We start from the raw sequence: 12,505 nt of genomic DNA, 5'->3' as shown, positions 1-12,505 counted from the left end.
CACATGGAACTAACTACCTAGTTGTGTAGTTGAGGGTAGTACCTTAGAGACTTTCAAATCTAAACTTGATAGTTATTTCAACACACGATGTGAATAGGAATTTGGCAAACTTTGTTGGGCCAAATGGTCGGTTCTTGTCAAAAACTTTCTAATGTTCTAATTATGCTTACACTACACGATCACACAGCAGTCTTCATTAAGACATCGGCAGTGAAAGGGTAAGCATCTTCAAGTTCCTGAAGTCAGTATCTCTGAAGATCCCCCCCCTCCATCTTTTTATTCTGGCTTCTTCCCCCCTCCTTCTGAGTCCTGAAGAAAGGTCTCAGTCCAAGAGTCTCTTTTCATAGATGCTGCCTGACCTGCTAAACTCCTTCAGCATTTTGTGTGGGTTACTTTGGATTTCCAGCATTGGCACACTTTCTTGTGTTTGTGAGTTGATTTTATCGATGTATTCAATGATTATTGATAAAATAGGTATGATTAAAGATAGCAATGAAAGCGGAAGTTATTTGATAAAGTAGCAAAAGCTGTTCAGTGTTAACAGTGCAGACTTCTTTGTGCCTCCTGAAAAATCAAGTGGACATTTCCCTCTCCTGCTAAGGAGAGAAGAAGTACTATTAAAGACAGGCTAGTATGGGTAGATAATTAGTGGGAAGCAAAAGAGAGGAAGCAGAATGATCATTTGCAGGAGAAGAATGGCTTTGACCAACCTTGAACAGATCTGGATGGCTGGTAAGAGAGGAAAGCGCACAGGCAACTAATATTTGAAATCCTATGCCTTTGGGAGGATGTTAAGGGAAGTGCACAGCTGTGGCTGATGCTGTAAATTATTACATTTCCCATGTTAAGAGTTGCCAGTGGTGCTCAAGAACCAATTATAATTTAACAACAGCAGAAACAAAAGATAATAATGAAGAAAGTGGTGGGTTATTTAGCCTTTACAGTTCTCTTTCATGTTTATAAATCCCTTTACGGTCTCACTCTTCTCCACTCCTTCACCCTTTCAATCCACTGACACATTTGCACCCCAATTCTGACTTTTTGTGCACAGCCAAATTGTCATTCAATTCTGCCATGGATGGTCCCAAGCCGGGCTGCGAAAGGAGGCGGACTGGGCACGGGGCAAGCAACCCCATCCTCTAACAACTACAGAAATGCCAACCGAAGCTCCAAAGGCTTCATCCCCGAGAGAGGAAGGATCTTTGCCTAGAACATGAACTATACAAGGGGACAACTTGAAAGACTGGCCCAGAGCAGAGGACTTGGATGAGCTGCTGATGACTGCCTATGCTCTATTATGGATAATGGGATTAAACCAAGCCAAATCATAAAACCTCTACAATTCTTCCATCAACCTTTTTTTTTTATGTAAGCTTCTTATATCCTCTATCTGCCTTAAAGCTTTCCCCTATGGTCACCTGTCCTGACCTCTCCCTTAAAAAGAATAGTAACAACTTTTCTTTGGTGACACTCTTGTGACGCACCCTGGGTAGTTTTGATCCATTAAGGATACCATCTTTATAGAAGTTGTTGATTATAATAAGTATACTTGTAATAAGCATCAGAAGTAGCACTGGCAAGCAGGATTAAAATGAGTGCATGCCAATTTTATTAAAGGGTAGATGTTCCTCCTGCTTTTAGTCATACAGCTTAGCATTCAACTGCATACTAAATTGTCTGGGCAAGTTTGGTTCCATTATCTCATCAGGCAAATCAATCCAAACATTCATCATCCTTTGAACAAATACAATTTTCCCTGATCTATTTTAAATTTTCTTTGCAGTCATTTAAATAGAATATTCTCGTGGCTTGAAGAGTTCGCGTTATCAATGTGCTTATACTTTACATAAAAAAAGAATAGGTCCCAATGAGGTCTTGCTGTTTTTTTTCTTCTTGACTGTGAATAACCTTCAATATTTCCTCATATTTCATCACTTACACTTGGGATTCTTTCCTTTCTGACTCCGGTAATGGTAGAAAAGAGGAACAAATGGAAGATTAACTTCATTTGACATTGAGGAAAATACAGCCTTTGATATTATACCACAGGGACATCAAAAGCGGAAGTGAACGGCCAATAACTGCAATTAGACACTTCATTTAGGAACAGCTCACTTTTCAACATATTTCTTTTAGAAACTGTTTTAAAAGTGTGGGATGTAAACCAGTATTCACGGTTCATTCTGGTGTGAAGCAGCAGCTACTTTATGTGTGGTGACAGTCTCCTCCAGGCAGCAGAGAGCACTGATTGGTTCCCTGCTTGAAAAAGTCCATCACGGGTAAAGCCCTCCCCACCAGTAAGCACATCTACATGGAGTAGATGTGCTTACGCAGGAAAGTGATATCCATCAAGAGCCTCCACCATCCAGGCCATGCTCTCTTCTCACTGCTGTCATTGGAAAGGAGGTACAGGAGCCTCAGGCCGTACACCACCAGTTCAGGAACAGTTATTACCTTCAACTATCAAGTTCTTGAACCAGAGGAAATAACTTCACTCAATTTCACTCACCCCAATACAGAACTGATTCCACAAACTACAGGTTCACTTACAAGGACTCTACAACTCATAAAACATAAGATATAGGAGCAGAATTAGGCCACTTGGCCCATCAAGTCTGTTCCACCACTTCATCATGGCTGATCCAATTTTCCTCAGCCCCAATCTCCTGCCTTCTCCCTATATCCCTTCATGCCCTGACCAATCAGGAATCTATTGACCTCTGCTTTAAATATACATGAAGACTTGGCCTTCACAAAGAATTCCACAGATTCACCACTCTCTGGCAAAAGAAATACCTCATCTCTGTTCTACAAGGACACCCCTCTATTCTGAGGCTGTGTCCTCTGGTCTTAAGATGCTCCCACCATAGGAAACATCCTCTCCACATCCACTCTATCAAGTCTTTTCACCATTTGATAGTATTCAATGAGGTCACGACATTCTTCCGAATTCTAGTTAATACACTCCCAGAGCCATCAGATGCTCTTTAGCTATTGACAAGCTATTCAATCTTGGAATCATTTTCATGAACCTCCTTTGAACCCTCTCCAGATTCAGCACATCCTTTCTAGATAAGGGTCCAAACCTGCTCACAATACTCCAAATGAGGCCTCAGCAATGCTTTATAAAGTTTCAACATTACATCCTTGCTTTTATATTCTAGTCTTCTTGAAATGAATGCTTACATCACATATGCCTTTCTCACCACAGACTCAACTTGCAAATTCCCTGGAGGAAGCCATGCTCACTATGGCTTATCTTGACATGTACCTCCAAGTACCCTGATACCTCATCCTTAATAATCGACTCCAACATCTTCCCAACCACCGAGGTCAGACTAACTGGCCTGTAGTTTCCTTTCTTCTGCCCTTCTCCCTTCCTGAAGAGTGGAGTGACATTTACAATTTTCCAGTCTTCTGGAAACATTCCAGATTCTAGTGATTCTTGAAAGATCATTACTAATGCCTTCAAAATCATGCCCTCTATATTTACTGCTTGCTTGCTTGTTTATTTATTTATTATTTTGCGGGGTTTTTTTTCTTTTTTTCTATTTGCAGTTTCTTGTCTTTAGCGCACTGTTGTGTTCAAGACTGTTTATTGTCACTCATCAGTACACAAGTGCAAAGGAGAACGAAATGATTGTTACTCCCTATCCAATGCATAACTAAAACACAAAAGAACACAATAAAAAAACAATTAGTATAAATACGTAAGATTAGCGTATATATATAAAACTATAAGACCATAAGAGACAGGAGCAGAATTAGACCGCTTGGCCCAATGAGTCTGCTCTGCCATTTCATCATGGCTGATTTATTATCCCTCTCAAACCCTCTCTCCTCCCTTCTCCCCATAACTTTTCATACCCTGACTAATCAAGAATCTAACAATCTCCGCCTTAAATACATGCAATGACTTGGCCTCCACAACCACATATGGCAATGAATTCCACAGATTCACCATCCTCTGGCAATAGACATTCCTTCTCATCTCTGTTCTAAATGGACATTCCTCTATTCTGAGGCTGTGCCCTCTGGTCCTAAATTCTCCCACTTTAGGAAACATCCACTCTTTCAATATTCAATGAGATTCTTCCCCCCCCCCCCCCCAATTCTTCTAAATTCCAGCATGTATCCAGAGCATCTTCTGGAACTATAATTCAGGAAGAATGAGTTGTAACTTTCCTGGTATGACATTTAACCATATACACCTGTTTGACAGGGTAGCCTAAAGTTTAAAGGCTCTTTTTCTTGAACCTGTCTTAGCAACTACATAGACACTTTGAAATTAATACACAAGTATAAGCAACATGTTTTTATCCAAATTTGGCTTTGGTAGTTCCAGGAAACTCTCTTCCACACGAGTCACTGCTACTGTCTCTGACAATGTAACCTGAAGCCAGAGTTAGGGTGAACTCACTTATTATCTTACCCTAAAGGCAAATGAAAATTCGAAAGTTTGAACCCTATAAGAAGCCGTGAGGGAACAACCTCTCTGTCATGAAAAATTATTTTTACGAGCATAGAGCCTCATTCCCTCATTACAAAATTTACATTGTAAATTTTTTAAAAAGCATAAATTTGTCTTGTGCTCATTTGAAGCTTCTCTCAATCGCATGTCTATGCACAATCTATATTTCATTTTCTCTAAATTGATTTTAATGTAATTCATATTTCCCTTATTTTATTTCCTGCCTTTCCATCTGTGAGTATTCTTTATTGTGGTTGGCTGATTAACTTCACCGTAGCTTTATTATCTGTGATCATCCTTCATTCTGAAAAGATAATCAACGTACCTTCTGCTTTTCCAGTTCAGATGCCTCTGATGCCAATGGAGGTCACCAATTTCAAACCAGTGTCATATGAGGAGGGCAATCAGTGTTTCAGAACCCACTGAAATATTTGACAGTGAATATCAATAACTCAGAAACAAAATTGGCCAGGATTTTGAAGAGAGCTTCTAAACAGAGATAACAGGGTAGCAGGCAGAAATAGAAGCCCAGTTGACAGGAGAAATGAAACAGTAACAGAAATGATAGAATAGAGAGTGTATGCTGGAGCATAAACCCTGGTAAAACAAAAAATTCAGAATTAGGATGGGTGTTTCTAAATAGAAAGACAGAGAATAAGAACTGTGAGCGAAAACCAATGGACTCTCTAAGAGAGTGTTTTTACTGTATATTCATAGATTGTGGGCATCTCTAACAAGACCAGCCCCAACTGCACTAGAAAAGAAGATAGTGAGCTGCCTTCTTGAGTTGATGTGGTCTAGGAGATGCAAGCTTTCACCTATGACTGTTGGGTAGGGAGTTCCAGATTTGACCCAGCAAATGATATGTGTGCAGAAGTCTGTTTAGCGTACAGGCTACAGTGTTCTGGATGAGTTATCAGGTGACCAAGATCTGGATGAGAATTATAGTAACAGCAATGTTGAAATATAAAACAGACACAGGCAGTAATTTGGACTAGTGAATGGCTTCCATCACTAGAAAGATCACCAACTCAGCAAAACTATGTCAAAAGTATTTGTAGCCCCAATATGTCTGGCCTTCCAGAAATTGGCAATGTACCCCAAACACTAATCTTGCCAGGACACCAAGTGAGCATAGTAGTTAAGCATCGCGCTTTACAGCTCAGGGTGTTGGAGTTCACAGTTCAGAGTTCAAACTCAGTGTCCTCTGTAAGCATTTGTATGTCTTTCCCAAGGAGTGTGTGGGTTTCATCCGGGTACTTCGGTTTCTTCTCACAGCCCAAAGATGAACCTTTTAGTAGGTTAATTTGTCATTGCAAATTGGCCCATGATTAGGCTAGGGTTAAATCAAGGTTTGCTGGTGGTACGGCTCAAAGGGCCGGAAGGGCTTATCTGTGCGGTACCTCTAAATAAATTTTAAAAATTTAAAAATCTCTTAAACAGACTGACATCTCTAATTCTTGACTTTATGTGTAACTATGTAAAAATCGCCTGAAGGATTGAGCCGGGAGAGGAGGCATCATTTTATATTTAGTGCAATCTTTAATCGTCTCCTAAACATGCATCATTCTGTTTTTATGTTGGGTCTCAAGAGCAGGTTTGTATGACAAAAGCATCAATGTCAACAGGAATCAGTAATCTTGCCATGCATCTTATGCAGCTTGCAAACTTTGCTGGGCATGAATGCTGAAAAAGCTCAAATCTATGTTCATCATTTTGGGAAGTACTGCCCAAGCTCAGAGGCCGAGAGGGAAATGATTCACCATAAATTTCTGATGGTGTACATTTTCTTAACTTCTCCGCAACACCTATGAAAAGCTTGCAATGTAAGCTCAAGCTTGCCTTCAAAATAATGTTTACAGTCACAATGTGAATTGTCACTTTAAAAGACTGACTGATCATTTTGACATTGATTGATCAGCAGGACTATCAAATAAGCAACCCTCTCTGGATATGAACCAGATGGGAAACAGTACATACCTTTCTTTTTTAGGAAGGATTTTCTTGTTGCTAATGGACTTTGACGAACTCTTTGGTTTTGCAGAAACTTCACTGCAGTGGCAATCTATAGATAAGGAGAAATGCAGACACTCCACTTAATAAAGGTAACTTCACTTTTAACTAGTATATTATTACCAATCTTCATTATCAATTCAATCCAGTAAAGCAAACAAATGGACATTGTGCAAGGCAATTGTTATTCAAAGGAAATTTGCAGTGTATGAAATTCTCACCAGAATATCTTCAACTACTAAATCAAAACACACAGAATCAATGGAATCACTCTAGTCTTGGGGTTCCCAACCTTTTTTTATGCCACGGACCAATTCCATTAAACAAGAGGTCTGTGTAAACCCCAGGTTGGGAACCCCTACTCTAGAGACTGGAGGCTATTTAACACCATATGTAGCAATAAGTTTGTCTGCAGGTGATACATTTGAGAAATTCACACCAGTGTAGAACTGAGACTTCTACAATCCTTGGAATATGGGAGAACAAGGAGGAACCTTATGAAAATATTTAAAATTATGAGTGGCATAAATAAGATGGAAGGTTAAGAGTCTTTTCCCCAAGGTCATAGAGTCCAAAACTAGGGGATACAGATTTAGAATCAGAGGGGAAAGATTCAACAGGCAATTTTTGGTATGTGGAATGAGCTACCAGAGTCAGTAGTTAAGACAGGTACAATAGTATCATGTAAGAAAGACTGGATAAGTACATGGAAGGGCAGGACTTAGAAGGATATGGGTCAAATGCAAGAAACTTGCACCAGCTAGGTAGGTACTGTAGTTGGCATGGACCAGATGGTGCAAAGGGCCTGTGTCCATGCCGCATTAATCCGTAACTCTGTATAAAGCTCCAACTCTTTCCACATAGCCTACTATTTTTCTCTTCCCAAATTATTTCATGTTCATGTAGATCTAGTGATCCACAACAGACTTCCATCGATCCCGATGAAGGGTCTCAGCCCAAGACATCAACTGTTTACTCTTTACCACGTACGCTGCCTTCTCCAGCATTTGTGTGTGTTGCCTTGTACAGCGAGAATTGCTTCCTCTGAATTTTTACCAGTGAGTAGTAGGGCCATTTGTAAAAGCAATGTAACAAACTTTGGTCTTCATTCCACCCACTGAGACAATCTTAGCTACAACTACCAAGGGGTTATCACAGTCAATTCACTGGATCCTGGATCATGGGTGTTATCAGTCTCTAGTGATCTACAACAAACTTTCATCACCACCCATTTTCTCTTCGCTAGTCCCAGTGTGTTGTAAGGGAAAGAATTCTGGGGGCTAATATTTAGTAAATAGAGACATGGATGTGCTAATGCGGTAACAAGGAACCACAGACAAAAACAGAGGCATGAGATGCAGCAGCAATGATATCCAAGTTGCAGGAACTTCACTAATTATGTTATGTGGCCCATTGTTGTAATAGATAGCTGGATTTACTGCTAGATCTGTGGATAATCGTTATATTCTGTAAAAAAGACCTGGTCTGATATGTAATTAAGTAATCCTGTAGCCACCATTCTGTTACCAAAATGCAGTTTTACTGATAATCTTGCCAACTGAGAATGTAAAAGCTGTACCAAATTCTTGCTCAGGTAGATCAGCGTTGACTGGTCTCTTAGTACACATCAGTTTTTAAATAAGTCACCTGTTATTCAAATACCAACTTCGTGTGACCTTTCAGTTTGCTCCTTCACAATAACTTTCAGAGCTGAATAACAGAATCAGTTTGGACTGAGCTTTTACGTGATTCTTAGTAAGTTAGTCAGGCAGTATGCTGCCACTACTTACTGTGCAAGTCCAGCAACAAACTTATGAATTGACATTGATATGTCACACTTCCTTTGTTTGAATATGTTCTGGATGGAGTCTCTCTCTTTTTGACATGATAACCAATCACAATTGTTCTTGTTTCCTTGACATCAGTTATATCTCTTCAGAGAAACTTAAGTTGCCTCTGTAACCCTTTCAGCACAGCAACTGGTGTCCGGGCACTTATATCTCTCCAATTCTCACTTAACCGGGACAGAGCATCACAACCACCTTCATTAGCTTAACTCTTCTGATCCTTAATTTTTTCCCTGAAAACTCAAGCAGATCTGTGACAATGTGCTTGATTGTAAGAAAAACAACACAATACATTCTTAATACATTTGAAATGCTGTCTTGTAGTTTACATGTTTTATTAATAAATAAAACACATGAACTACAGTGCCTCAAAAAGGCAGCATACATCCTTAAGGACCCCCATCACCCAGTACGTGCCCTCTTCTCATTGGTACAGAAACATGAAGGCACACTCAGCAGTTCAGGAACAGTTTCTTCCCCTCTGCTCTCCAATTTCTGAATGGACAGTGAAACCATAAATATTACCTCACTACTTCTTTAACTATTTTATGTATTTTTTCACTACAATTCATAGTTTTTACCAGTATGTCTTAAAATTTCATGACATATGCTGGCGATATTAATCCTGATTCTGAATGATGACAACTGCAGCATAAAAACTAAAAATTGGTTAGCAAATGTGTAAAGTCCATTGTAACATTTGATTTACATTGTACAGTATAAAGAGAGGCTTTAAGTGCAAACACAAGAGATTCCACAGATGCTGGAAATTCAGAGCAGCACACATTGAATGCTGGAGGAAGTGATGAAGGGTCTCGGCCTGAAATGTTGACTGTTTATTCCTTTCTACAGATGCTTCCTGATAAGTTCCTCCAGAATTTTGTGTGTATTGCAATTAACTTGGCTAGACTTGTTCTTTAAGTTTTATATTACACAATTTAGGTCAAGTAACATAGAGATACCATTTAGGAAAAAAGTCACCTTTGTATTAAATGCATTACTCGTATTGACAAAATCATTACAGTAATATGTTCAATTCTGACACCTGTGGTCAGTAATTCAATTGTAAGATAATCTTCAATAACCGGTTAAAATGCTTTGATCAACATACTTTTAAAGTAGCTATTTTTTTTAAATGTGCCATGTTCTACTTTGAAAATCCTTGGTAAAAAGCAATACTCAAAATGAAAGATCTAGTTTAACTATTAAAACTGAAAAGGATGAATGAGACAGAAGAATCACAGGTCAATTTGGAAAGACTACTTTACATTGACCAGTGCCTTCAATTTACTTGCAATCAATAGGTTACACCACAACTGTGTTCCAAGAGCAAATTATTTCACCACAAAGCTTCTTATACTGTCAAGTTGCTAGTTAGAACTTACTATTCCTTGGTTGCATATTTTCCTCAGCTGCACATCTATACTCAATGGTCAATTTATTAGGTACACTTACTCCTTAATGCAAATATCTAATCAGCCAATCATGTGGCAGCAACTCAATGCGAGCAAAGATCTAAGTAACTCTAACTGTGAAATAATTGTCATGTAGTTTATGGTTTTTTTTGATAAACAGATGACAAAGAGATGACAGAAAGGATGGTTTGAATATTTCAGAAACTGCTGATCTCCTGGGATTTTCATGCACAACAATCTCTAGAGTTTACGAAGAATGATATGAAAAAACAAAAACAAACCCAGTGAGCTGCAATTGTGTGGGGAAAAAACGCCTTGTTAATGAGAGGTCAGAGGAGAATGACAAGACCAGTTCAAGCTGACAGGAAGGTAACAGTAACGCAAATAGCCACATGTTACAACAGTGGTGTACAGAAGAGCACCTCTTAACACACAACACATCGAACCTAGAAGTGGATGGGCGACAGCAGCAGAAGACCACGAACATACACTCAGTGGCCACTTTATTAGGTGCAGGAGGTAAAAAGTGTAAAATCCAATTTCTCCAAACTTCCCTCTCTCCCACCCCTATCCACTGGCTTCCCAAACACTCCATCCCATTTAATTGTCAGACAGGTTTACAGTCTTACTAGTTGCAAAGACTGCAGAAACTGAAGGAAATTCTGTTCAATCACCCAACCCTAAAAAATCTGATCAGATGCATTTAGCTCAGAATTATTTTAACCAATACTCAGATATGTGTGATAGTTTTCCACTGGTATCATAACACTCAGTTACCACTTCATTAGCTGAAGGAGGTATTTTGTGGTCTTCTGCTGCTGTAGCCCATCTACTTCAAGGTCCGACGTGTTGTGCATTCAGAGATATTCTTCTGTTGTAACGTGTAGTTGCTTGAGTTACTGTCACTTTCCTGTCAGCTTGAACCAGTCTGGCCATTCTCCTCTGACACTCTCATTAAGAAGGCGTTTGCACCCACATAATTGCCATTTACTGGATTTTTTTTTTATATACTTTAGAGACTGTTGTTCGTGAAAATCCCAACAGATCAGCAGATTCTGAGATACCCAAACCGCATCAAGTGGCACCAACAATCATTCTATGGTCAAAGTCAATTAGATTACACTTCTTCCCCATTCTGATGTTTGGTCTGAACAAAAACTGAACCTCTTGACCATGTCTGCATGCTTTTATACATTGAGATGCTGCTACATGATTGGCTGACTAGATATTCACATTAACAAGCAGGAGTACAGGTATACGTGATAAAGTGGCCCACTCAGTGTACGTACACAAAAAAAACAACTGACAAAGGACTGCATCTCCCAAGTAACAAAGAGGAATAACAAAAATATTTCATTTAAGTACCATGCACACACTAAAAAAAGTTGAATTATAAGAGCCTGGAAAGTGAGCAGAAAACCACTATAACACATACTAACAAAAACTCTAACAAAATCTTTTATCTTTCACAGTGACATCATCTTTGGCAATATGCAAATATCTGTAACACTTGCATCTGATTGGTTCAAATTTTCTTTTCATAAAACATCGTAAATTACAACCAAGTACACCACATACAAAGCCATTAACAAATAGTAAATAATAATGAAGCCATCAGCCCTCAAGGTCAATGAATGGAAAACAACTTAGGGATAGAGAACTGCAGGCACTGATAATATGACTAAGCAATTAAACTATTCTATTTACTTTGATTAAACCAATCATCGGGGCAACATATAAAGTGTTAGAAACACCTCTAAAACCATTCTCTATCGAAGACTAAGTCCTGATGAAGGTTCTCGACCCAAAACGTTCACCTTTTATTCCTTCCCATAAATGCTGCCTGACCTGCTGAGCTCCCCCAGAATTTTGTGTGTGTGTAATTCTCTCTAAGATCAATTTCTACATTAGAACGTGCCAGTTTCCCTGGCTTATCGTCAGTAACTGGAGAACTTAAAATATCTAAAATTTCTACCGATATATACTGCTGTAAATATTACTTGATAAAGTAGGAACAATCCAAGTAAAATTAAACTAGTATCATATGTGTTTCTTTGGTTTCATTATACAAAAGCACACCACAAAGCAGATGGACAATAAAGGTAAAACAGATGTTCTTTGTATTATAAGCACATATCTGTATATTTATGGAGTACTGATATAAAAATCAATTTATTTATCAACCTGCAGTTGAAAAGGAAAATAGATTTTTCAGGATCTAATACAAAAAAACTGTATTCAACATCCATGCACAATAATATCCTCTCATTGGAATAATTTTAATGACCATATTGCAGAAATACATACCCGGATCTATGGAGGGAAGGAATTAGTTCAAGAGTGGTTAAAGCATTTTCTTATGGAATTTATTAAGTTATCTACATGGGAGAGGGCACATGTATCCCATCTCAAAGGGATTATTTTTTGAACTATTTCAAAATGAAACCTTACATTTTGCCCAAGTAGAAACATACAAGTACTTGGCTTTCCGTCCTCAAAGAGCAAAAGTGCTCACTTTTCTAAACATAGTTTTGTTCAACATTAGCTAAACACAATTTAACCACCTGAGCTCCATCTAGAATTTTACCACAGGTAAAGAAAATTAATTAAATGATATTTCATTTTCATATACTCCTAAGCATATAGGTTATTAAATGCCAAAAGAGGTTCAATTAGCACACTTACTTTTAAAAATCATTTAGAAACATCAGACTTGCCCTGAGGGGAAAACTAACTGGTGGAACTTGAAGCTATAAAAG

General features: G+C 38.6%; 1 protein-coding gene across 4 annotated transcripts in view; it reads right to left on the bottom strand.

Moving 5' to 3' along the window:
• The window catches only part of pex14 (peroxisomal biogenesis factor 14), a 349,841-nt gene that overhangs the window by 187,675 nt on the left and 149,661 nt on the right, over positions 1-12,505 (bottom strand). For all 4 annotated transcript variants that reach the window (XM_063033388.1, XM_063033385.1, XM_063033386.1 and 1 more), the window contains one exon: positions 6,452-6,536. In XM_063033388.1, coding sequence (XP_062889458.1) covers positions 6,452-6,536 — 85 coding nt within the window. The remainder of the gene's footprint in view (positions 1-6,451; positions 6,537-12,505) is intronic.

The sequence above is a fragment of the Mobula hypostoma genome, chromosome 25 (assembly GCF_963921235.1).
Source record: "Mobula hypostoma chromosome 25, sMobHyp1.1, whole genome shotgun sequence".
In the NCBI taxonomy this organism is placed as follows: Eukaryota; Metazoa; Chordata; class Chondrichthyes; order Myliobatiformes; family Myliobatidae; genus Mobula; species Mobula hypostoma.
This window is presented reverse-complemented; position numbering and strand designations above follow the sequence as displayed.